At 40.2% G+C, this 25,076-nt stretch overlaps 1 protein-coding gene across 2 annotated transcripts in view; it reads left to right on the forward strand.

Annotated features, from left to right (window-relative positions):
• Positions 1 to 5,301: 5,301 nt before the first annotated feature.
• The window catches only part of LOC124118755 (GTP-binding protein ypt1-like), an 82,529-nt gene continuing 62,754 nt past the window's right edge, over positions 5,302 to 25,076 (forward strand). Inside the window, exon 1 of one of the 2 annotated variants that reach the window (XM_048397779.1) lies at positions 5,302 to 6,038. In XM_048397779.1, coding sequence (XP_048253736.1) covers positions 5,968 to 6,038 — 71 coding nt within the window. In that variant the 5' untranslated portion in view covers positions 5,302 to 5,967. Of the gene's footprint in view, positions 6,039 to 13,619; positions 13,715 to 25,076 lie in introns of those variants that run through there. The other variant, XM_048397778.1, reaches the window with a different exon arrangement.

The following is a 25,076-nucleotide window of genomic DNA, read 5'->3' on the forward strand; positions in this document are numbered from 1 at the left end:
TTGATAGAAAAACAAGCGTAAATGGATATGAATTTCAACTTTTAAAATATTATTTTAGATATGTTACCATCGGATTACCTGGGGAAAGAATTTACTTATTTACAAAATTTTAGTTTGCAAGTTTTATTTTGGATCCGTTGTATTTAAAAAAGAAATATAGATATATTTCTATTTGAATGTGCTGAACAGGATTAAAATACGGTTAGGATTTATACTCTTACATAACGACGTGTGTGTGCGCGCTTGTGTGTGTGTGTGTGTGTGTGTGTCTGCTTGTATTAGTCTGGACTTATTTTATAGTGCTAGCCCACTGAGATACCATGCCGCAGCAGTTTAACATGGATACCCTTCTCAGACTCCGAACCGACCAGTCCTTGTTTTATCCCCTTAGTACCGAGCGCCAGGCAGAGTAACAACAAGTACCATATGTTGACATCTTTTGGTATGACTATATACTTACTGAGATAAAGGATGACTTGATCTATGTCAGTGATTGTATGGTATTTCGGTTCTATCACGTGCTACTGTTTCACTTGATTGATGCAGGTCGGTGAAACCTACAAACATAGGTATGGTTCTGACAAACCAAGAATAATAATCAGGGCAAATCTGGGATTCGAACCCACAATCATAGAATCCTTGCACGTCTATGGGACGCAACTCTGCACAGCGTGGCTACTTGCCCCTGATGTGAAGTGCAACTGTAACGACAGCAACGATCTGGACAGCCGCGGCTCAACTGATATGAAATAATGCATATTATATAATATTACACACTAGATATTCAAGGATGCATGTCCTTGGGTCTGTTTCTTCAAAACCTCGATCCGCAGGGGGGTAGTTCTGCGACTAAGGCGTCGCAATTCGCTGATCTTGTGTTCGAATCCCGAATTCACACCGAAATTGATCCCATGTCTATAGCGGTAGCGGTAAGTGCATATGACCTGAATCCATTTAGGCTTCCCGCTCACATTAAACCGTTAAGTGCAGTTGTACCTATTCAAAATGGCACCTACCGACCAACTCCTTCACTAAATCCAGTGAGACTAGTTTCTGCATAAGTATCTAGGTACTGTTCTTGAAAAAAATAATTGGTTGGTTGGTTGTTTAACGCCGCATTCAGCAATATTCCAGCTATATGGCAGCGGTCTGTAAATAATCGAGACTGGACCAGACAATCCAGTGATTGACATCATGAGCCTCGATCCACGCAATTGGGATCGATGACATGCATCAACCATGTCAGCGAGCCTGACCACCCGATCCCGTTAGCCGCCTCTTCCGAAAAGCATGGGTTGCTGAAGACCAATTATACCCCGGATCTTCACGGGTCGAAAGTTATTGGAAAGCGTTTGGTGGGTCGCCTCTAAATTACATGTGGGAAAATTAATCTTATGCTGGTGCGCTCATTGCCATCCGCCCATGTTAAATAAGATTCCTTTAATTCGCTTGCACAACAGCTACAGCTGCTTCTGAGACCCTTTCCTTCACTGGTTTGACAGCGTTGACAAAAAACTGTTCAAGGGAGTTAACTCCAATATCACATCTCACGAAGACATCTGTCGAATACTTGAGATTTTACTAACACTTCAATCACTGTTCTAAATAATGATCGAAGTGGCGATTTTTTTAAACATTTCTTTGTTCTTATGACAACGTGAGTGAATGAGTGTGGTTTTACGCCGCTTTTAGCTATATTCCAGCAATATCACGGCTTGGGATACCAGAAATGGGCTTCACACATTGTACCCATGTTGGGAATCGGACCCGGGTCTTCCATGTGAGGGCGAACGCTTTAACCACTAGGCTACCAAACTGCTCCTTATGACAAGGAGTTGACACTTATCACCAAATCATCACATATTTTATTCTTTTAGCACGTTAATTCCAGACAAAAGTACTTGCATATCATTTAACATTCTTCAATATGTAAAGATGCTGAACGAAAAATATTACACCGAAAGAATGGGTCGTATGCGTAAATGGGAGCCTACCCTTGAAGATCCGGGTTAGAATAGGTCTTCACTAACCCATGCTTGCCGTAAAAGGCGAAAATGCTTGTCGGAAGGCGACTAACGGGATCGGGTGATCAGGCTCGCTGACTTGGTTGATGCATGCCATCGTATCCCAATTGCGTGGATCGATGCTCATGATGTCAATCACTGGATTGTCTTGTCCAGACTCGATAATTTACAGACCGCCGTCATATAGCTGGAATATTGATGATTGAGGCGTTAAACAACAAACAAACAAACAAACAAACAAATAGGAGCCAAATACAAGGACAGAAAGAGTAACATACAAATTAAAGATTTAAAACAGTTTGTAGAAAAAGCCTGTTGGTTAAAATTAAACTTCTTTTAAAATTTGTGCTTTAAAGTCCAAAGTGTTGACTCACTCACTCACTCAAAGAGGAAGAGGATGAGCACCAGAGTTGAGCTTAGCTTGTTTTCTAAGCTTCCTTTACCTTTTTAATTATTTCTTTGAATCAATAAAAAAACGAAACTGAAAATGCTCTAAAATGTACAAACTGAGAGCACTACATTCAAATACTCTGTCAAATTAGCCAAGCACGGCGTATTATTAACAAAACTGAGACTGGATACACAGAATCTTCAAATAAAAAAGGCAGATACACCAATACGCCATCTAACGAAAGATATTGCAAGAATTGCTCAAGTGATGAAGTAGAAGATGAAGAACATGTTCCACTACGATTTGTCCCCTGTATCAGTTCTGTAGATCTAACCCACAATCATTACTCAGAAGACTAAATTCAGTAATATTTCTAAAAATTCACCTCAATCCTCCATCTGCTTCTGCCAAAAGACTCGATTATTTACAGACCGCCGTCATATGACTGGAATATTGCTGGGTGCGGCGTTAAAAAACAAACCGAAAAACCAACATGCCATATACCAAATGTTTATTTTAAGATCATTGGTATAATCTATACATGGTACAAATTTTTTTAAACAACAATTGTAATTGCAGTCATCTCCAGCTTGTTAACGTGTTAATTGATTATGTATAGTTAACGTTTCTATGTATTTAAATAGAATGTATTATTGCGCAAAATATATATTACATGTACTATGTAAACTGTCCAATGAGGATGTTTAGTAAATAAAATAAAAGCAATTTTGACTATATCACAAGCATGGTCTGGAAAGCGTTTGGTGGGTCGCCTCTAAATTACATGTGGGAAAATTAATCTTATGCTGGTGCGCTCATTGCCATCCGCTCATGTTAAATAAGATTCCTTTAATTCGCTTGCACAACAGCTACTGCTGCTCCTGAGACCTTTACCTTCACTGGTTTGACAGCGTTGACAAAAACTGTTCAAGGGAGTTAACTCCAATATCACATCTCACGAAGACATCTGTCGAATACTTGAGATTTTACTAACACTTCAATCACTGTTCTAAATAATGATCGAAGTGGCGATTTTGTAAAACATTTCTTTGTTCTTATGACAACGTGAGTGAATGAGTGTGGTTTTACGCCGCTTTAGCTATATTCCAGCAATATCACGGCTTGGGATACCAGAAATGGGCTTCACACATTGTACCCATGTTGGGAATCGGACCCGGGTTTTCGGTGTGAGAGCGAACACTTTAACCACTAGGCTACCAAACTGCTCCTTATGACATGCAGTTACACTTATCACCAAATCATCACATATTTTATTCTTTAAGCACGTTAATTCCAGACAAAAGAACGTGCATATCATTTAACATTCTTCAATATGTAAAGATGCTGAACGAAAAATAATAAGAAAGAATGGATTGTATGCGTAAATGGGAGCCTATCCTTGAAGATCCGGGGTAGAATAGGTCTTCAGCAACCCATGCTTGCCGTAAAAGGCGACAATGCTTGTCGGAAGGCGACTAACGGGATCGGGTGATCAGGCTCGCTGACATGGTTAATGGATGTCACTGTGTCCCAATTGCGTGGATCGATGCTCATGATGTCAATCACTGGATTGTCTGGTCCAGACTCGATAATTTACAGACCGCCGTCATATAGCTGGAATATTGCTGCATGAGGCGTTAAACAACAAACCAACCAACAAACAAACAAACAAATAGGAGTCAAATACAAGGACAGAAAGAGTAACATACAAATTAAAGATTTAAAACAGTTTGTAGAAAAAGCCTGTTGGTAAAAATGAAACTTCTTTTAAAGATTGTCCTTTAAAGTCTAAAGTGTTGACTCACTCACTCACTCACTCACTCACTCAGCGGCATCCACATACAGAAATTCTTCAGTCTACCAAGACGATTGTCGACTTCCCAACGGATACGCTTTCGTGAGGGGAGCTTGTTAACGTGTTAATTGATTATGTATAGTTTACGTAGCTATGTATTTAAATATAATGTATTATTGCTCCAAATATATATTACATGTACTATGTACCCTGTCCAATGAGGACGTTCAGTAAACAAAATAGAGTGACTATCAAATAGTGATGATTCGTGAAAAGATGAGCGTGTCCTGCTCTGCCGGTGGTACCAATCACAAACACATGCAAAGACGAGGCAATTATTTCACCTGAAAAATCACGGGAACATATGGTACAAAAATTAGGAATTGCATCTGACATAGTTTTGTCACTTGATGTTTCAAATTTGGAAATATCATCCACGTGTCTACCATAAAACTTTTTTAAAGTTTACAGAGGCCATGAATGTTGTTTAGCTTGATCAAACAACTTCGTATGACGCTCTTTTGAAATCTTGGTAAAAATAGTATGTTTGATTGTACGTCAAAAGTCTATTCTGTGTCTGGATATACGACATATTCCATACTGAATCTGTAACGGCATTTCTCTGCTCATAGGTCTTGGTGACATGGCGTTCTGAGGAGTTTAGTTAAAGGTTAAAGGTTAAAGGTTAACTTATGACGCGTTGCTCAGAATTCAAACAGCTCAACGCTGGCGTTTAAAGCAAACGTGCAAAATGTCATAACGAATGAAAATGCACAGAATTTAAATTCTTATGACATTTACCAGCCAGTACCAGCATCCATGTTGGGTAATTACTCCGCAAATTTGAGAAATAATTGAAACAATTTGTCAATTACTGAGCGGCCGTCACAGTCAGCGGGACCTCGTTGCAGGCATCTCCAGGAATCCTAAGGTCAGATGCATATACTTAGCACCTGAAATTTGAGTGCCGGATCTCATAGGTCGAGGTCAGAGGTCAGCCAACCACATGCGTTCGCATCCTCTCTCGCGCGTATCTCACGTGCGATGAATTGACATGGACTATTTCAGATTTGTTTACGTCCATGGCTCATCCAGCGATACAAGAGTCATTTTTATCTGTAGATTTGGTGGATACGTTCGGATTGCGGGGATTTTGCGATAACGCGTTGGAAGTGTCTGCGTTTCTTTATGGAACTGTGTGAAATCTACACTTTTCTTAGTGTACAGCTTGCTCTCAATTGAAATGCTGTCTGAGCGATTCCAAATGTTTGGGACAGGCCTGTCGCTGGATTTAACAAAGTCGGGAAAGTTTTGAGAGGAGCGTTATTGCTCTCTTTATAACTGAGATGTGATCTGTCATAAAAAGGGTTATTGTTAGTTTGACAAGTTTATCAAAATTGTCAATCATTGTTTAAGTGTACTGAACGTGTGCTAACAGTATAAGTCTTCCATACAAACCAGGAATTATCCAAGCTTTTGAAATTTGAATTCTCCGCGGTCATGTGGTACAGATATGGCTTTGTTTTGAGTGGACTGGGTCAAGTCTGCCAGCGTTCTATTGTTGCTCTGTGTTGATAAGTGTCATATGTGACGAGCTAGACAAAGGGGTCTCTGAATCAGCGAGAGAAAATTTAACTTTTAGCACGTGAAACCCCATCCTCTACCCTTCCTTGTGAAATTATCCAAAAAACGTGCGGGGACACAGCTCGAGCTTTGATGCACTCAACACGTTGCCGAGGACCCTCCTTAGAAGAAACATGACGGTGAAAATGAATCGTCGGGCTTTCATCTTCCCGCATCCTGGATTAACGTGCGATTACATTGAAACGTAAGTATATTTTACTTATGTAAATACATAACAGCGATCTGAATATTCAAAATATATTGTTTTGCCATCTTCATCGATGTAACTACCATGAACTGGATTACACACTGTCTCGCGCTTATCCGCCTGTTCGGATAATGGAAAGATGTTGGATTACGCTTTCTAAAAGTTGACTTACAACAAACAATAACAGTCTGAATGTGTGCCTTTGCTCTTGTTGTCCACTCCAACTGTTTATTTTGAGTCTGTAGATACTGAAAACCTCAACTTGAAAACATTTTACTTCACTCCCATTTAACTTAACAGTTATTAAATTCAAGCCCATTAACATTATTTTTAAAAGAAATCGGAGCTCAGTATTGTTTTCTATACCCGTGTAGATGAGGATGTGTGTGTTCGGTTCAGTATGTGGATGTATGAACACATTTGTCCGACACCACGGAGTATTTAATCGTTCGACCATCTTTCTGCCTCTTGTCTTTGTCATAAATATGTCAGCGCTGGGAGCATGGCAAGCCCATATCAAATTACATCACAGTGGAACTCTTCAGTGCAACCATGAACTCGGACGAAGAATTTCCAAGACGCACGACCCAATTTGATTATATAATGGATAATCCTTGCGTGCTTTTAAATTTCTAGCTGAATCTTTAAAGCGTTACTCTGGAAAGTGTCATGGGGACGAAGTGGAGAATTATTTTTTTATTTTAAATTATGTGTGTGTGTGTGTGTGGGGGGGGGGGGGGGGGGGGGGAGGAGGATTAAGGTGAAGCCATGGGCATGGGAATCCCGTGTATAACTCTCGGTGTTGACGGAGTTCAATGCGTTACGGTCGTGAACTTTTGGGTTATCTGGTGGCTGTTTACATACCGAGATGAAAGTGTTTATGAAAACGTTTCAATTCCATTACTATGAGTAATAATATTATAATACAAATAGTTTCGTAATTGGATCACCAAACGCATGTCATGAGAAAAATTACATTGATTGTGTGGAACTCTCGAAATCGGCGATGGTTATGCGCTGGATGACAATAATCAACGTTGCAAACTGTAACATGTGGAACCTCAAGCCGCAATGGTGTTCGGTTGTTATTTCAACTTATTTCACTATCAAAATGTAACATTAAACACTATACGTTTATCTCAAAAGTAGGATATGTGTATATACGCATTTCAAAATACATGGTAATATCAATAGACAACAGTGTTTCTTAGCTCCAGTTAGTGGGTCAGCTTTGTGGCTAAAGCGTTGCCACGTCAGATAATCCTATGATGTTGCCACAGTAGGCTGGAATAAAGCTTAAAATGGCGTAACTCATTCACTTCTGAAAGCTAATGTTTACTGTTGTATACGTTCAAGCCCATGAATGATGGCCGGCCTTCTCGGGGATACGAGAACAATTAAATAGAGTCAGCCTCTCTCCGAGTGTTGCGCCGAGATGTATAACCACGCTGCGTTAGTTCTGAGTGTCTTCTCCGCGATGGCGCACATGTCTGACAGAAGTTTATATGTTATTAAGTGTTATGTTGACATTACTTTCAAGTCTTGTGATCTTCTCCTTCCGAAATTGGACTCTTAAACTCTAGTGCAGTGTATGAATGTTTTCACTTACGATCCACTGTCGGAACAACCAAATGAGAGAAATTTGCGTTTTAAGAACTGACGTTTCGAAAACTGGAGGGTTTTTTTTACATGAAATTGCGGACATTTCCAGTGAGAATACTTAGAATAGCGACATCCGGGTACAACCAGATGGTATTTTAATGTACTAATGTGTTTGTTTCCTATAGATTTACCGGTATAGAGTGGGAACCTTTAACCCTGTAAGGACATTGGCTTTGCAAGAACTTTAACCTTGTTAGAATGTTATGTAAGAACTTTAACCTTGTTAGAACGTTTTGTAAGAACTTTGACCTTATTAGAACGTTTTGTTAGAACTTTAACCTTGTTAGAACGTTTTGTAAGAACTTTGACCTTGTTAGAACGTTTTGCAAGAACTTTAACCTTGTTAGAACGTTATTAAAGAACTTTGACCTTGTTAGAACGTTATTAAAGAACTTTGACCGTGTTAAAACGTTATGTAAGAACTTTAACCTTGTTAGAACGTTTTGTAAGAACTTTAACCTTGTTAGAACGTTTTGTAAGAACTGTATTAACCTTGTTAGAACGTTTTGTAAGAACTGGACCAGACAATCCAGTGATTGACATCATGACCCTCGATCCACGCAATCGTGTGGAAGAGTGGCCTGAAGTGATGCTAGTATTTTATTACACGCTACCGCTTTTAAACCAATGCACGAGCACGGGTAAAATGCAGTAAAGCCAATGATCTGGGCGAATCTGGGATTCCAACCATCAAAGGATCATGACACACCTAAGGGACACAACTATGTACAGAGAGTTGAAAAGCCTTATACGGCTGGGCCACCAGTGCCCGATCAGTGGTATGACTGGGATGTGATTTAAGTGAGTGAGTACGGTATTACGCCGCTTTGTCAATATTCCAGCAATGTCACGGCTGGGGACGCCAGAAATCGGCTACACACATTGTACCCATGTGGGGAATCGAACCCGAGCGAACCCTTTAACCACTAGGCTACCCCACCGCCTTAGACGACTGGGCCACCCGTGCCCCCAAGGTATGCTTGAAACATGCAACCATTTATTACTCAACTAAGGAAATAGTGATTCTAGGCGAATGTTTCCCACGTGTTAGTATTAGTACTGTCAGAAGCATGGGAAGCGGTAAATGGTAAAACAATTCAACACTGTCAATGAAGGATAGAATATAAACAAACGGTTCCAAGGCCAACGCTAACGGGATGTATGACTAAACCACATGTTCCCATCGTTTCAACTGTGACACTTCAGCCTCTGGCTTTTCTTTGTCCGCCACCCTCTCCCCTCCCGGTGGTGTCAAATAGACGGCGATACACTCGCCATGTGGAGGTCGGTAATCACTAGAAAAGGGACCCCCGGGGTTACTCTAACCTCTAGGGGGACAGGATGCTACCGTGCGAGCCGTGTGGAATGTGGGCGAGATCTTATCCTCGCAGACACTGATTGCGTGGTTCTTTAATGGACGGAGATTTGTCTCCGCAAGGTCAAGTTGACCCGGTGCATGTGTCTTGTATTAAGAAGCGTTGTTGTGACGTGTCGGCAATTTGCGTGTGGATCGGTGCACATCGTGTCCTGATTAATAAACAAAACATTTGCGTTGTGTGTAAATCAAAAGTGTAATGTTTATGTTTATTTTGTACTCATTCAGGGTGTCATTCAGTGAGTGAGCGAGTTGGGTTTAAAACCTTTTTGAACAGTATTCCAGTCATATCACGGCGTGTCAGCTTAATGTAGCAAGAAAGCCAGAATTGATGCAGGCCTCAGACTTGTACCCAAAAAAATGTTTCTTTGTTGTTTAACGCCGCACTCAGCCATATTCCAGATATATGATGGCGGTATGTAAATAATCGAGTCTAGACCAGACAATCCTCTGATTTATATCATGAGCACCAGTCTGCAAATGCATCAACCAAGTCAGCAGCCTGACCACCCGACCCTCTTAGTCGCCTCTTACGACAAGCATGGGTTACTGAAGGCCTTATCTATCCTTGATCTTCACTGGTCGACAAACCTGGAAACATAATTGGGCCGAATCAGGATTAGAACTCACAATCATAGGTTTCTGGTGTGCCCAAGGGACGCAACTCTGTACAGCGAATTGCGGTGCCTTATACGTCTGGGTCACCCATGCCTCCGGCTTCATTGAAATCAAAGCAAATGGTTTTGTAATAAGAAGAGAGTCCTTTCATCCTCGGGTGTCAAAGGGACGCAACTCTGTACAGCGAATTGCGGTGCCTTATACGTCTGGGTCACCCATGCCTCCGGCTTCATTGAAATCAAAGCAAATGGTTTTGTAATAAGAAGAGAGTCCTTTCATCCTCGGGTGTCCTTCGAAACCGTTATACGTATTATATGTGAAAGAGGTGGATGGTCCTGTGGCAACACCGTTCCCTAATCACGCCGAACACCGGATTCGATTCTCTTTTTGTTCAGGTTTCAAATTTGTAATCAAGAATTTGTCAAAATATGTTTCACAGCGTAGTCGCCAATTTGAAATTTGTGCCGTAAAGCACGAGAAAGCTGCCTTCTGATTGGTCATTCCATTCGTCGGTCAAAGTTCGCGCAAGGTCGGTCTGACGTGACCCGTAATGGGATGTCCTCATCTTTGTTTAGCGATAGCGAGAACTAAGATCTGATTTTAATGAGATTGGGTTCACCCGTCACAATATTGCCAAGAGCGGCATAAAAACACATTCATTCAATCTACGTTTGACCACTGAGCTACCCACCACCTCTAAGGACCACTACCCTGAAGATGGAGTATTGTCTTTCTCATGGACAGCAGCCATTGTGACCAAACAGTACCCAGTTTTGTCGCTTTTGTGTATTGGAATATTCCCTGTGTACAGGCGGCAGTCATAAAGCTTAAGTCTGTGATCGCCTAGTATATTTATATTACTTGTTTATTTTTCCCCTTGAGTTAATTAGACAACGTTATCAGATTTTACAGGGGACAGGTGGCAATGTATCTGTTATTTGTAAAATATCGATAACCTCCTATGATTCATAAAGAACAGGTGCGATAAATCTTGAGCTCCACACACAGTCCTATAGATAGCGCTTATCTCTGATTACCGCCTTCATTATGCGGACGCGCAGTGATTCGTGCGTGTCCATCTTTGGGGAACATTTATCAGACGGTAGCACAGTCTTTGCTATCATTATGTTTATCTGTTTATGTCTTACGGTTTAGGAACACCATTTAATGTCGTATATGGCATCATTCTATTTTGGTTGATGAGTCAGCTACAGGTAACTGCAGTCAGTTTGAATCTTGATGAAGTCAGTTATATTTCTATGTTAGATAGCGACGCAAGTGGGTTGCACCTTGTGTGGTTCTATTAATAAAGGTAACGGTGTATGTGTGTGTGTGTGCGTGTGTGTGCTTGGGGGTCGGGGAATGTTGTCTGCTTTATATGTAGATCTTTTTGTATGTAGTTTAACGCCGCACTCAGCTATATGGCGGCGGTCTGAGGATAACAAAATCTGGAAAATCCAGTGATTGACATCATGAGCGACCCGTGAAGATTCCGGGGTAGAATAGGTCTTCAGCAACCCATGCTTGCCGTAAAAGGTGACTATGCTTGTCGTAAAGGGCAACTAACGGGATCGGGTGGTCAGGCTCGCTGACTTGGTTGATCCATGTCATCGATCCCAATTGAGTGGATCGATGCTCATGATGTCAATCAGTGCATTGTCTGGTCCAGACGCGATTATTTTACAGACCGCCGTCATATAGCTGTAATATTGCTGAGTGCGGCGTTAAACAACAAACAAACAAACAAACAAACAAACATCATGAGCATCTATCAACACGATTGGGATACGGTGACATGCATCAACCATGTCGGCGCGCCTGACCACCCGGTCCCGACAGTCGCGTCTTACGACAAGCATTCGTTTCTGAAAGTCACTTCTGACCCGGATCTTCAAGGGTATTATATTATATGTAGGTCAGTTCCAGTGTTGAAGGAGTCAGGCATAGATCTCGGATATTACCACAAATATATACAGTGACTAGATGTGGGGCGTTAACAGTGATTGCATCAGAGTGACTGAGTTAAAATTCTAACGTCGCACGGGATTATTTCAGCCATATAGCGACTGATTGCATCAGAAGTTATATAGACTAACATATAATCCTCGAAGTACAAAGTTTCAAAACTATTTCTATGAAGGAACTCTCTTAATTTTAGGAGCTGAAAAGGGCATGAGAGTAAGCTGTTAGACCTGAGTAAGGGATATGAATTGAATTGGGGGTGATTGTTTTTACAAAAATGTGATTTAAGATCTTCTCAAGTTACTTTATACTACTGCAATTGTACGCCTACCACTTTCTCTACGACTACTTCGACTACGACTCTTACTACTGATGAGACTACTATTACTACATCTACTACTACTACTACTACTACTACTACTACTACTGTTACTACCACAACAAATATTACTATTATTACTACTACGACTATTACTGTTACTACTACAACTGTTACTACTGCTACTACATCTACATCTACTGCTACGACTACTACTACTACTACTACTACTACTACTACTACGACTATTACTGTTACTACTACAACTATTGCTACTACTACATCTACTACTACTACTACTACTACGAAGACGACGACGATGACGACAATTACTACTACTATTACTATGACAATGTGTGAAGCCCATTTCTGGTGTCCCCCGCCGTGATATTGCTGGAATATTGCTAAACCATACTCACTCACTCACTCACTACTACTATGATGACAATCATGATTTCACTAGTGATGACAGCATGATTATTCTGTCCAAAGGATCTATAAAGGACCAACGTCCAATGTGTAGGGTGGCTATAACAAGCGTATATCATACTTCAAGCACGAGCGTTACGTCACCCATTTATTTTCCTTTCTTAAGCTCAGACACTTCTTATCGACCATGCTTGTCATCCGTATTATCAGAGTGGGAAATACTCAGTCACTGCTATTGATATTTATATTCATGATTCTACATTTTTTATGCAAAAAGCTGACTGCTTACTTAGCACACCTCATCTGAAATAAGATCTTCTTTAAGAGAGTGACGCAGCCTTATTTTCGTGCATGTATATATAGCCATGCCTTTTTTACCGTCGGGGACAAATAGCATAATAGTAATTTAATCAAATTTACAATATGTAGGTGGTTGCTTTAAGAAGCGTTGTTTGTTGTTGTTTACACATGTATAGGCTTATTTATGTCGGACACAAATTCGCCACGATCCCGTTAAATTCATAGGCTCTTTTGTATTAAAATATTAGTTTACTGTTATGACATGTCGTTTATATTTACACAAGCCACGTTACATAGATTCCAAATAAGCGTTACGTCAGAGGCATCGGGTAAACGTGAACTCTCGAATGTGACTTTTTAATTTAAAAAATACATAACGGGATCGGGTGGTCTGGCTTGCTGAAATTGTTGATGCTTGTCATCGTATCCCAATTGATCCTAAAATGTCAATCACTGGATTATCTGGCCCAGACTATTATTTATAGACCGCCGTAATACAGCTGGATTATTGCTGAGAATGGTGTTAAACAACAAACAAACAAATCAAAACTACAGATTAAATAAATATAACGCGATCGACGTTGTAAAAAACGACAAAGAAAACATGCTTTCAATTTCACTTGCTGTTTTGTGCTCAGAATTGCGAATGACCATTTGTCAAGGAAAACACTACCCGGTCATGTTTATTTTTATCCATGACTGCACCTGATACTTGCATATATATTTATTTATATTCTAGGGTAGATAAGAATCGAACAATGAACATACCCGCGTATATTTTACACGTGACCGAGTTGTATATAAAACGATTCAGTTCACTTCGGATCCACATATCATAAGAGACGCTGAACACTTTTGGTTTATGTACACGGAAGCTCGCGAATAAGGTAGGTTCACGACCAGGTGATTCAATTCCTGTATGGGGTACACAAGTACGCATATGAATATCAATACTAGCTACTTAAGATTTGGACATAGCCTCGTCTCCTTCAAGTCTTCACATTTTGTGTAAGTTTATATTCTTGATCTTTCCCACAATTTCTTGGACATGTCTCATTGGCGATTTACAATAACCTGATAATGTCGATACAATTAACAGATTGGCTACACGAGATGGAAACATTTATATTTTATTTAGGAAGTATCTGTAGTGTTATTATTTTCCCTACCTTAGTGCATCAAAACTCTCTGACTAACGGGATCGGGTGGTCAGACTTGGTTGATGCATGTCATTGTATCCCAGTTGCGTGGATCGATGCTCCTAATGTCAAACACTGGATTGTCTGGTCCAGACTCGATTATTTTCAGACCGACGTCAAATAGCTGGAATATTGCTGCGCGCCGCGTTAAACAACAAACAAACAAACCTCACTCCATGTAATAAATGACGGGTCACTAACACATTTGATATGTATTGAGCCATGCCCTTCGAGTTAATGCAGCCAAACATACAGAGGTCCCTACAAATAATTAACTGGGTTTCAGTGTAGATATTGTCACATGGTACGTGATATCATACCAAGATGAATCATGTATTGATAATAAGTATCAGTGAAAATATCTTACATTGTATGTCTATATTGTTTATTGCTATGGTGATAGTACCCCATTCAGCGAGTACAAACACCGAAATGTGTGTCAGGCGTCTTACTAAAGTTTGCATTCATTCACGCTCGCCTCCGCAATAAACCACCATGTCGTTGTTGAGGTCGGCCCTCACTGTCAGGCTGTCAGCTGAGGTATTACAAAATGATGAGGTCATCCGCTCTTTTTAACAACGGGGTGTTTCCCGCACGGCCGACTTGGCGCGAGACGGAAATTCCCATCACGTGACCTCTCTGGCGTTATTTTCAGTTTAGAAAATACTTCCTGTCCGTGGAAAAGGGACGTTATCGGTAGTTACTGGTACCAAACTGATGTGAATATGTTTGTTTATGTCCGGTTTCACGGGCCATATTCACGTGACATGCATGATAACACAACTGTGATCGATATTCGGACGAAGGAAAACTCGCACGGCAACTTCTGGTAACAGTCGGAAAAGATCGGGTACCTCGTGGAATTGGTAACTGTCATTCAAACATCCGAACTTATCGTGACAACGTGGCGAGTTCCGATATCGAGTCGTGGGACTTTGAGATAAAACACGTTGTTATTTTAACGTATGTATTGACAGTAATCGACATAGTTTTGGAGACTAGAGCCTGATATGAAACTGTTCTTACTGAGCTCAAATGCTGAGGTTTTCTCTCAACAACTAGGTCAAACGAAACGAGGAAACCTGAGAGCATTGTCTCAAATCAGCTGACCTATGTAAACAACAACACGATTGTTCACACCCAAGTACAGAGTTCACGGGAGACGTTGAACAGTGGATAAAAGTAATATTGGCCCCATGAGATAACAGTGATATAAGCACAACACTTGGTTGAATAGTAAGTACATAATATTGTTACAATTTATTATTGTCATTGTGTATAGCTGTATTGGGTCATAATGACATGGATTAGTATATGAACAAATATATAAATGACAGTCAGCAGCTGTTTAGTCAAGACCGTATAGTTTGTGCATTTATGGTTATGATGAATATACTTTCAGACAGGCTGTATACAATTATGGTCATGATGAATATATTTTGCAGACAGGCTGTATACCATCTATAGATCAAGTGGTTAAAAAAACCATGTTATAATAGTATAATGACAGTATCGATCTTACCGGGACTTCCATATTTAGGACAATGGATTTAAATTTGGATATTTATTAATTTGGAGTGATCTTCCTTAAGTTAATAACTTACGCTCTACCAAAGTTACTATGTGGCATTTCATTAGTTGAGACAAATCTTTATGTGCATTCAACAGTAAGTCCGGTTCAAAGTTAAAATTCAAAGGTGTCCCCTATTTAGTGTAAGTAAGCGTAAGGGTGTGGGGGGGGTGGGGGGGGTGTAGATTCAAAGACTATGAGTGAAAAGCTATAGGACCCCAGGACCCAGCTAATGTGCAACACTGGATCATGGGACCTGTGAAAATACGTGTTCAGAGGCGACAAACGGGATCAGGTGGTTAGGCTCGCTGACTTGATTGATCCATGTCATCGTATCCCAATTGCGTGAATCGATGCTCATGATGGCAATCACTGGATTGTCCGGTCCAGACTCGATTATTTACAAACCGCCGTCATAGAGCTGGAATATTGCTGAGTGTGGCGTTAAACAACAAACAAACAAACTGTATCATAAATGTAATATCAGTCAGCTGCATCATACTATGTTATTAAGTGACATGAAGCATTTATGAAATGTGTTAACCTTAAACCATTTAAGAAACATTTGAGTTAAACATCAAAGATTTGTCAAAACCACTTTTTTGTTTAAATTACAGTGATAGGGGCAAGAAGTTCAAACTTCTCAAAATGACATTGCACCCATGCTCCATTATCCATCATTTTTCAGACATTTATGTGTGTTTTCGTGTCGTTATACACATGCAAGATCGCTCAACCACGAACCTTATTGTCAAATATGCACTTAGTTCGTGGATTTATGAAGAGCAAACAATCTGTGGAATACAATGTGGTTACAATATGGAACAGAGGGTTTAATTGTACTGGGAGTGTCATACATTCAAGTTTAACAACTTTGTATCATATCTGTTAACAAAATGGTGGATGCTTTTTATGTTTTTATACAATGGGTGAGACACTTTGCAGCATACAACCAAATTTATATGTGACGACACATATAATTTGTCATCTGCTGTGATTTATTTGAAGCTGAATGTAGATTAAATCTACAGTATGAACACATCACCTTCATAATTTGTGACATTGTACGCTGTTCTTGTTTAATGCCGCTGTTATGGGCACGGGTGTCCCACTCGTCTAAGTTGCGTCCCCTGGGCACGCCAGAAACCTATGATTGTGGGTTCGAATCCAGGTTCGCTCTGATTATGTTTCTAGGTTTGTCAGCACCATACCCGTGCTCGCGGGTTTCACCGAAGTGGTAAATGTCTGAGACCTGCATCACTTCGGGCTTTCCTCCCACATTAAGCTGACACACTGTGATATAACTGGAATACTGATAAAAGCGGCGTTAAACCAAGGTCACTCACTCACTAATGCCGCTGTCAGCCATATTTCAGCTCTATCATCATGGTCATGCTAGTCTCTTAATAATTAAACCTGAGCCAGGCAACCCAGTGGCTGATGTCATGAACACTGACCCATACCAAGGTTACTATGGTTACTAAGCTTTATCACTCAATACTGTTTAGGCACCTCTTAAGATGAGCATGACTATGTGATTATTTCCCCTTTTTATATCTGCTTTTAGTCATGATATCTAATGAAGGAGTAGGCATATACACTTCTATCACTTCACTTCCATATGCCATTCAAAGACTTCATGATATTGGTTGTTTAACATTTTGATAAAACCTGATCAATGAATGGTGTCTCTTATATGTGTTATATCATCTAAGCCAGCCTCTGTAATTCCTCGTTTTCTTGGTCACCTACTCAAGAGGAGGGGGACTTTTTATTCTTTTAGAATTGTTAGATTTATTTTACATGTTTGAGCGTCCTTAAAAAATATTCTTGAAATAATAGTTTGAGCAAAAGCTGTTAAAAATGTTAAACAAGAATGCCAATTTCAAAAGATAAATGTACTTTTTATAAATTATCCTCACTTCTGTAAAAATCAGGGTTTGCATGTGGGTAAACAAGCTGATTATGATTGTCGTTTCGATACCCAAACATAGACTTACGATAATCGTAGTGCTAAGATTGCTTTGTGCATGTGGGCCCTCGTCTGACTGATGATCCATATACATGATATAAATTCATTATTTAATCCAAACTGAGACAGTGCACACAACTGAGTGAGTGAGTTGGGTTTAATGCTGCTTTTAAAAGGATTCCAGTTATATCACAGCGTGTCAGGTTAACGTGGGAGGAAAGCCCAAAGTGATGCAGGTCTTAGAGGTTTACCACTTTCTAGCGTGCCCAAGGGACACAATTCTGCACGGCGAATTGTGGCGCCTTTGACATCTGGGCCACCCCTGAATTGAGAATTGAGAATTGAGATTTCACCTATGTAATATAATGTTGCCAATCTGTGCATTGTTATCGCTATATTGACACTGGTTGTTTAGCATGTTTAATGACAAGTGGTGACAGCTGTCAGTACAATATAAGTGTTATTATTAATCAGCAAGCCGAGTCAGCAGTTTTGTTGACAATGGGAAATGAGGTCAGAGCTTTATCATGCTGATGATGCTGGGTGATTAATTGTACCACAAGGTGCATGTTTAATCATCAGTGACCAATTTCATATTTTCATATCTCATATCACATGTATCAGCTACAGATGGATGCCGGAATGATCCATGATACTGACAGGGTTGTGCTCTGTTGATCTTGAGTGAGTGAGTGAGTGAATATTGTTTTACTACGCAGTCAGCAATATTCCAGCCATCTCTCAGTCGCATGTAAATTGTCAAGTTTGGGCGAGTCAAATCAATGGTTATTTGTTTGTTTATTTGTTTGTATGTCGCACTCATAAATAAATAATCAGGTTTGGTTGATCACATGCAATCTACCAAGTCACCGAGCCTAACCGACTGATTCTTTTAGCCACGACATATGACAAACATAAGTTGCTATGGACCAATTCTAACCTAGAATCCTCGTGGGTGTAAACTAGTGGTTGATAGAATGAGCAAAGATCTTTAAGTAAGGTACGATGACACACAGTCATACTGATGACCTATCTTGTCCAGGAATTTCCAGGAATTTCCAGGGAACTAGTGACGTTGACAGTGTATATTGTTAAAGGCTCTGTTAAAGGGACAGTAGATAAACACTTGCTGTATAGCTCCTAGACGTAGACCAGGGATTTAGCTCGACATGCTCAGAGGCTGATATTCAGCCCCAAGGCTACAGCAAATGTCAGTAAAAAATCCCAATTCAGATTACGAATTTCGCAATTTATGTTACATAGTTATAACTAATGTTATGTTGAGGTGTCTTGTATTTCACTTCCCAGTACGCATGGTACGAGGAAGAGGCTTTAGTTTTAGTTGTTCCATTGAATGCAATGTCAAAATACATCTGATCTTAAGAAAATAACAACTTTGCTAAAATCCCAATTTCGAACAAAAAATTATTTTTTTTCCAAATTGCATTTGAGGGGTATGTACTTAGTTTTAGATATTAAATATCTTTAAAAAAAATAAAAATTGTTTTCATAAAACACCTAAAATCATGAAAATGATAGATCAGCAATTTTATATTTACTGGCAATAAATCATGACACTGATTTATTATATACACTGTATATCCAAATATTTGTCGAAATATATTATTTACAAGTTTTATCAGCCTAAGTGATCTTCCTGAAGGCAAGAGTGTCCACCGGCCCTTATCAAAAGATTTTTAATATAGGCTAGTATACATGCTCTAGTGTGAGGACTGGTTCCCAAGTCCAGTGCAAATACAAAACCAGGGGTACGACATATTTCTAAAGTCATACTCATAAGTATCTATTAATAATCACCAGAAGAGGCACTTATGCAAGCGTGATCTACATATCTGCCAACCCGTACATCTAGAACACATATGTTTGGTTGAAAAGGCTTTTGGAGAACACTCTACCAGGCACAAAATATTTACCTCTTAAGATGAGCATGACTATGTGATTATTTCCCCTTTTTATATCTGCTTTTAGTCATGATATCTAATGAAGGAGTAGGCATATACACTTCTATCACTTCACTTCCATATGCCATTCAAAGACTTCATGATATTGGTTGTTTAACATTTTGATAAAACCTGATCAATGAATGGTGTCTCTTATATGTGTTATATCATCTAAGCCAGCCTCTGTAATTCCTCGTTTTCTTGGTCACTTACTCAAGAGGAGGGGGACTTTTTATTCTTTTAGAATTGTTAGATTTATTTTACATGTTTGAGCGTCCTTAAAAAATATTCTTGAAATAATAGTTTGAGCAAAAGCTGTTAAAAATGTTAAACAAGAATGCCAATTTCAAAAGATAAATGTACTTTTTATAAATTATCCTCACTTTTGCAAAAATCAGGGTTTGCATGTGGGTAAACAAGCTGATTAGGATTGTCGTTTCGATACCCAAACATAGACTTACGATAATCGTAGTGCTAAGATTGCTTTGTGCATGTGGGCCCTCGTCTGACTGATGATCCATATACATGATATAAATTCATTATACAATCCAAACTGAGACAGTTCGCCCAACTGAGTGAGTGAGTTGGGTTTAATGCTGCGTTTAAAAGGATTCCAGTTATATCACAGCGTGTCAGCTTAACGTGGGAGGAAAGCCCGAAGTGATGCAGGTCTCAGACGTTTACCACTTCGGTGAAACCCACGAGCACGGGTATAGTGCTGACAAACCTAGAAACATAAACGGGGCGAACCTGGATTCGAACCCACAATCATAAGTTTCTAGCATGCCCTAGGGACGCAATTCTGCACAGCGAATCGCGGCGCCTTTGACGACTGGGCCACCCTTGCCCCTCGCACAACTGAATTGTGATTTCACCTATCATGCCTATGTAATATAATGTTGCCAATCTGTGCATTGTTATCGCTATATTGACACTGGTTGTTTAGCATGTTTAATGACAAGTGGTGACAGCTGTCAGTACAATATAAGTGTTATTATTAATCAGCACGCCGAGTCAGCAGTTTTGTTGACAATGGGAAATGAGGTCAGAGCTTTATCATGCTGATGATGCTGGGTGATTAATTGTACCACAAGGTGCATGTTTAATCATCAGTGACCAATTTCATATTTTCATATCTTATATCACATGTATCAGCTACAGATGGATGCCGGAATGATCCATGATACTGACAGGGCTGTGCTCTGTTGATCTTGAGTGAGTGAGTGAATATTGTTTTACTACGCAGTCAGCAATATTCCAGCCATCTCTCAGTCGCATGTAAATTGTCAAGTTTGGGCGAGTCAAATCAATGGTTATTTGTTTGTTTATTTGTTTGTATGTCGCACTCATAAATAAATAATCAGGTTTGGTTGATCACATGCAATCTACCAAGTCACCAAGCCTAACCGACTGATTCTTTTAGCCACGACATATGACAAACATAAGTTGCTATGGACCAATTCTAACCTAGAATCCTCGTGGGTGTAAACTAGTGGTTGATAGAATGAGCAAAGATCTTTAAGTAAGGTACGATGACACACAGTCATACTGATGACCTATCTTGTCCAGGAATTTCCAGGAATTTCCAGGGAACTAGTGACGTTGACAGTGTATATTGTTAAAGGCTCTGTTAAAGGGACAGTAGATAAACACTTGCTGTATAGCTCCTAGACGTAGACCAGGGATTTAGCTCGACATGCTCAGAGGCTGATATTCAGCCCCAAGGCTACAGCAAATGTCAGTAAAAAATCCCAATTCAGATTACGAATTTCGCAATTTATGTTACATAGTTATAACTAATGTTATGTTGAGGTGTCTTGTATTTCACTCCCCAGTACGCATGGTACGAGGAAGAGGCTTTAGTTTTAGTTGTTCCATTGAATGCAATGTCAAAATACATCTGATCTTAAGAAAATAACAACTTTGCTAAAATCCCAATTTCGAACAAAAAATTATTTTTTTTCCAAATTGCATTTGAGGGGTATGTACTTAGTTTTAGATATTAAATATCTTTAAAAAAAATAAAAATTGTTTTCACAAAACACCTAAAATCATGAAAATGATAGATCAGCAATTTTATATTTACTGGCAATAAATCATGACACTGATTTATTATATACACTGTATATCCAAATATTTGTCGAAATATATTATTTACAAGTTTTATCAGCCTAAGTGATCTTCCTGAAGGCAAGAGTGTCCACCGGCCCTTATCAAAAGATTTTTAATATAGGCTAGTATACATGCTCTAGTGTGAGGACTGGTTCCCAAGTCCAGTGCAAATACAAAACCAGGGGTACGACATATTTCTAAAGTCATACTCATAAGTATCTATTAATAATCACCAGAAGAGGCACTTATGCAAGCGTGATCTACATATCTGCCAACCCGTACATCTAGAACACATATGTTTGGTTGAAAAGGCTTTTGGAGAACACTCTACCAGGCACAAAATATTTACTGTGGTCCGAGACCATATTCGGGTAGACTCCAAACTGCTATGGTGGATAAATATCACAACCATATTTATAAGTAGTTCATCATCAGTGATATCTTGTCTTTAGGTACATATCAAACTTCTAAATGTTTCTCAAGGATCCATAATCACTTGTTTGTTTCACATCATGAATAATTTTTCTCTAATATTCTTGCCTCGTCACGATATGGCTGAAATATTGCTGTTGTGACATAAAGCATAAACTCACTCACTCACTCATATTCTTGGGCGGTCGTGGTTAAAGCGTTCGCTCATCACACCGAAGACCGGGTTCGATTCCTGACATGGGTACATGGTGTGAAGCCCATTTCTGGTGTCCCCTGCCTTGATATTGCTGGAATATTGCTGCAATATTACTAAAAGTGGCATAAAAACTCACTCACTCTCATATTCTTACTCAACAAGGAATATCAACCCGTGTGAAGTTTACCAGGGCTTTGGCAAGGTACCTGGTAGCCTTGCTCCAAGGCTGTATTGAAAGAAAAGTCCAGGGATATGTAGTAATTCTATCTTCCTAATAGGCAAGTCCAGACTCCAGTCTCTTATAGGGACAACTTGTTCTTATCATTTACATAATCTAGAACTTCTGATTTAAACTAATAGTAATTGCCTCAGAGACTTGTGCAAGTCTAGGTACCTGGTTCACATAGAACCAAATTTACAACCAGGCTGACTAGAGTATGAAGTACTAGGGCCCATGGTTACGTGACGTTGTTGGAACAGTTTGTTTGTGGGTCACGAACAGGCATGCTTGTGTAACAGAGGCTCTGTTTCCGAGGCCTTTGTTCTCTCTGTCCAGGTGGAGCAGGTCATGCTTACCCTATTCGCGAACACCTGGTGTCATCACTGATTTCCAGTGATCCATTCATATATTTTTCATTACTATTTGCCTTGTACACCCAATGGAATCTGTTTTCGGCAGATAATCAGGATTATTCTCTGGAGTTGACATCATATATTGGACACCTGCAAAATCCAGGTAAATACATGTGCACTGGTTCCCTGTCAGACCAGACCCTGCTAATATGGAAACCTTGCTTTCTGGACTGTTACATTTGTATATATAATGAGTGAGTGAGTGAGTTTGGTTTTACGCCGCTTTTAGCAATTATTCCCGCAATATCATGGCGGGGGACACCAGAAATGGGCTTCACACATTGTACCCATGTCGGGAATCAAACCTGGGTTTCGGCGTGACAAGCGAACGCTTTAACCACTAGGCTACCCGACCGCCCCTTGTATATATAAGAAGATATGATAACCATAGGGTGAATGCTGAGTAAGGGTATGTGAGTTTTATGTGTATGCCAACGTCATTGCTCTGTCACTATGTATTGATAATCTGATAATGAACATTTCCTGGATGATTTCACTTTGAATGGTACTGTCTGGTTTAATGGGGTTTTACTGGGAATGGTACTGTCTGGAATAATGGGGTTTCACCTGGAGTGGTATTGGCTGGATTAGTGAGGTTTCACTGGGAGTGGTACTGTCTGGAATAATGGGGTTTCACCTGGTGTGGTATTGGCTGGATTAGTGAGGTTTCACTGGGAGGAGTACTGTCTGGATTAATGGGGTTTCACTAGGAGTGGTATTGTCTGGAATAATGGGGTTTCACATGGAGTGGTATTGTCCGGATTAGTGAGGTTTCACTGGGAGTAGTACTCTCTGGATAAGTAAGGTTTCACTGGGAGTGGTACTGTCTGGATTAGTGATGTTTCCCTGGGAGAAGTACTGTCTAGATTAATGGGGTTTCATGGGGAGTGGTACTGTCTGGATTAGTGATGTTTCCCTGGGAGAAGTACTGTCTGGATTAATGGGGTTTCACAGGGAGTGGTACTGCCTGGATTAGTGATGTTTCCCTGGGAGAAGTACTGTCTGGATTAATGGGGTTTCACGGGGAGTGGTACTGTCTGGATTAGTGATGTTTCACTGGGAGTAATACTGTCTGGATTAGTGAGGTTTCACTGGGAGTGGTACTTTCTGGATTAATGGCATTTTACTGGGAGTGGTACTGTCTGGATTAATGGGGTTTCACTTGGAGTGGTACTGTCTGGATTAATGGGGTTTCACGGAGAGCGGTACTGTCTGGATTAATTGGGTTTCCCTGGGAGTGGTACTGTCTGGATTAATGGCGTTTTACTGGGAGTGGTACTGTCTGGATTAATGGCGTTTTACTGGGAGTGGTACTGTCTGGATTAATGGGGTTTCACTTGGAGTGGACCTGTCTGGATTAATGGGGTTTCACGGAGAGCGGTACTGTCTGGATTAATTGGGTTTCACTGGGAGCGGTACTGTCTGGATTAATGGGGTTTCACTGGGAGTAGTACTGTCTTGATTAATTGGGTTTCACTGGGAGTGGTACTGTCTGGATTAATGGGGTTTCACTGGGAGTGGTACTGTCTGGATTAATGGGGTTTCACTGGGAGTAGTACTGTCTTGATTAATGGGGTTTCACTGGGAGTGGTACTGTCTGTATTAATAGCGTTTTACTGGGAGTGGTACTGTCGGGATTAATGGCGTTTTACTGGGAGTGGTACTGTCTGGATTAATGGGGTTTCACTTGGAGTGGACCTGTCTGGATTAATGGGGTTTCACGGAGAGCGGTACTGTCTGGATTAATTGGGTTTCACTGGGAGCGGTACTGTCTGGATTAATGGGGTTTCACTGGGAGTAGTACTGTCTTGATTAATTGGGTTTCACTGGGAGTGGTACTGTCTGGATTAATGGGGTTTCACTGGGAGTGGTACTGTCTGGATTAATGGGGTTTCACTGGGAGTAGTACTGTCTTGATTAATGGGGTTTCACTGGGAGTGGTACTGTCTGTATTAATAGCGTTTTACTGGGAGTGGTACTGTCTGGATTAATGGCATTTTACTGGGAGTGGTACTGTCTGGATTAATGGGGTTTCACTTGGAGTGGTTCTGCCTGGAATAATGGGGTTTCACTGGAAGTGGTACTGCCTGGATTAATGGGGTTTCACTGGGAGTGGTACTGTCTGGATTAATGGCGTTTTACTGGGAGTAGTACTGTCTGGAATAATTGGTTTTCACTTGGAGTGGTACTGTCTGGATTAATGGGGTTTCACTGGGAGTGGTACTGTCTGGATTAATGGGGTTTCACTGGGAGTGGTTCTGCCTGGAATAATGGGGTTTCCCTGGGAGTGGTACT

Source organism: Haliotis rufescens, unplaced genomic scaffold (assembly GCF_023055435.1).
Source record: "Haliotis rufescens isolate VD_foot unplaced genomic scaffold, xgHalRufe1.0.p SCAF_17, whole genome shotgun sequence".
Classification (NCBI taxonomy): Eukaryota; Metazoa; Mollusca; class Gastropoda; order Lepetellida; family Haliotidae; genus Haliotis; species Haliotis rufescens.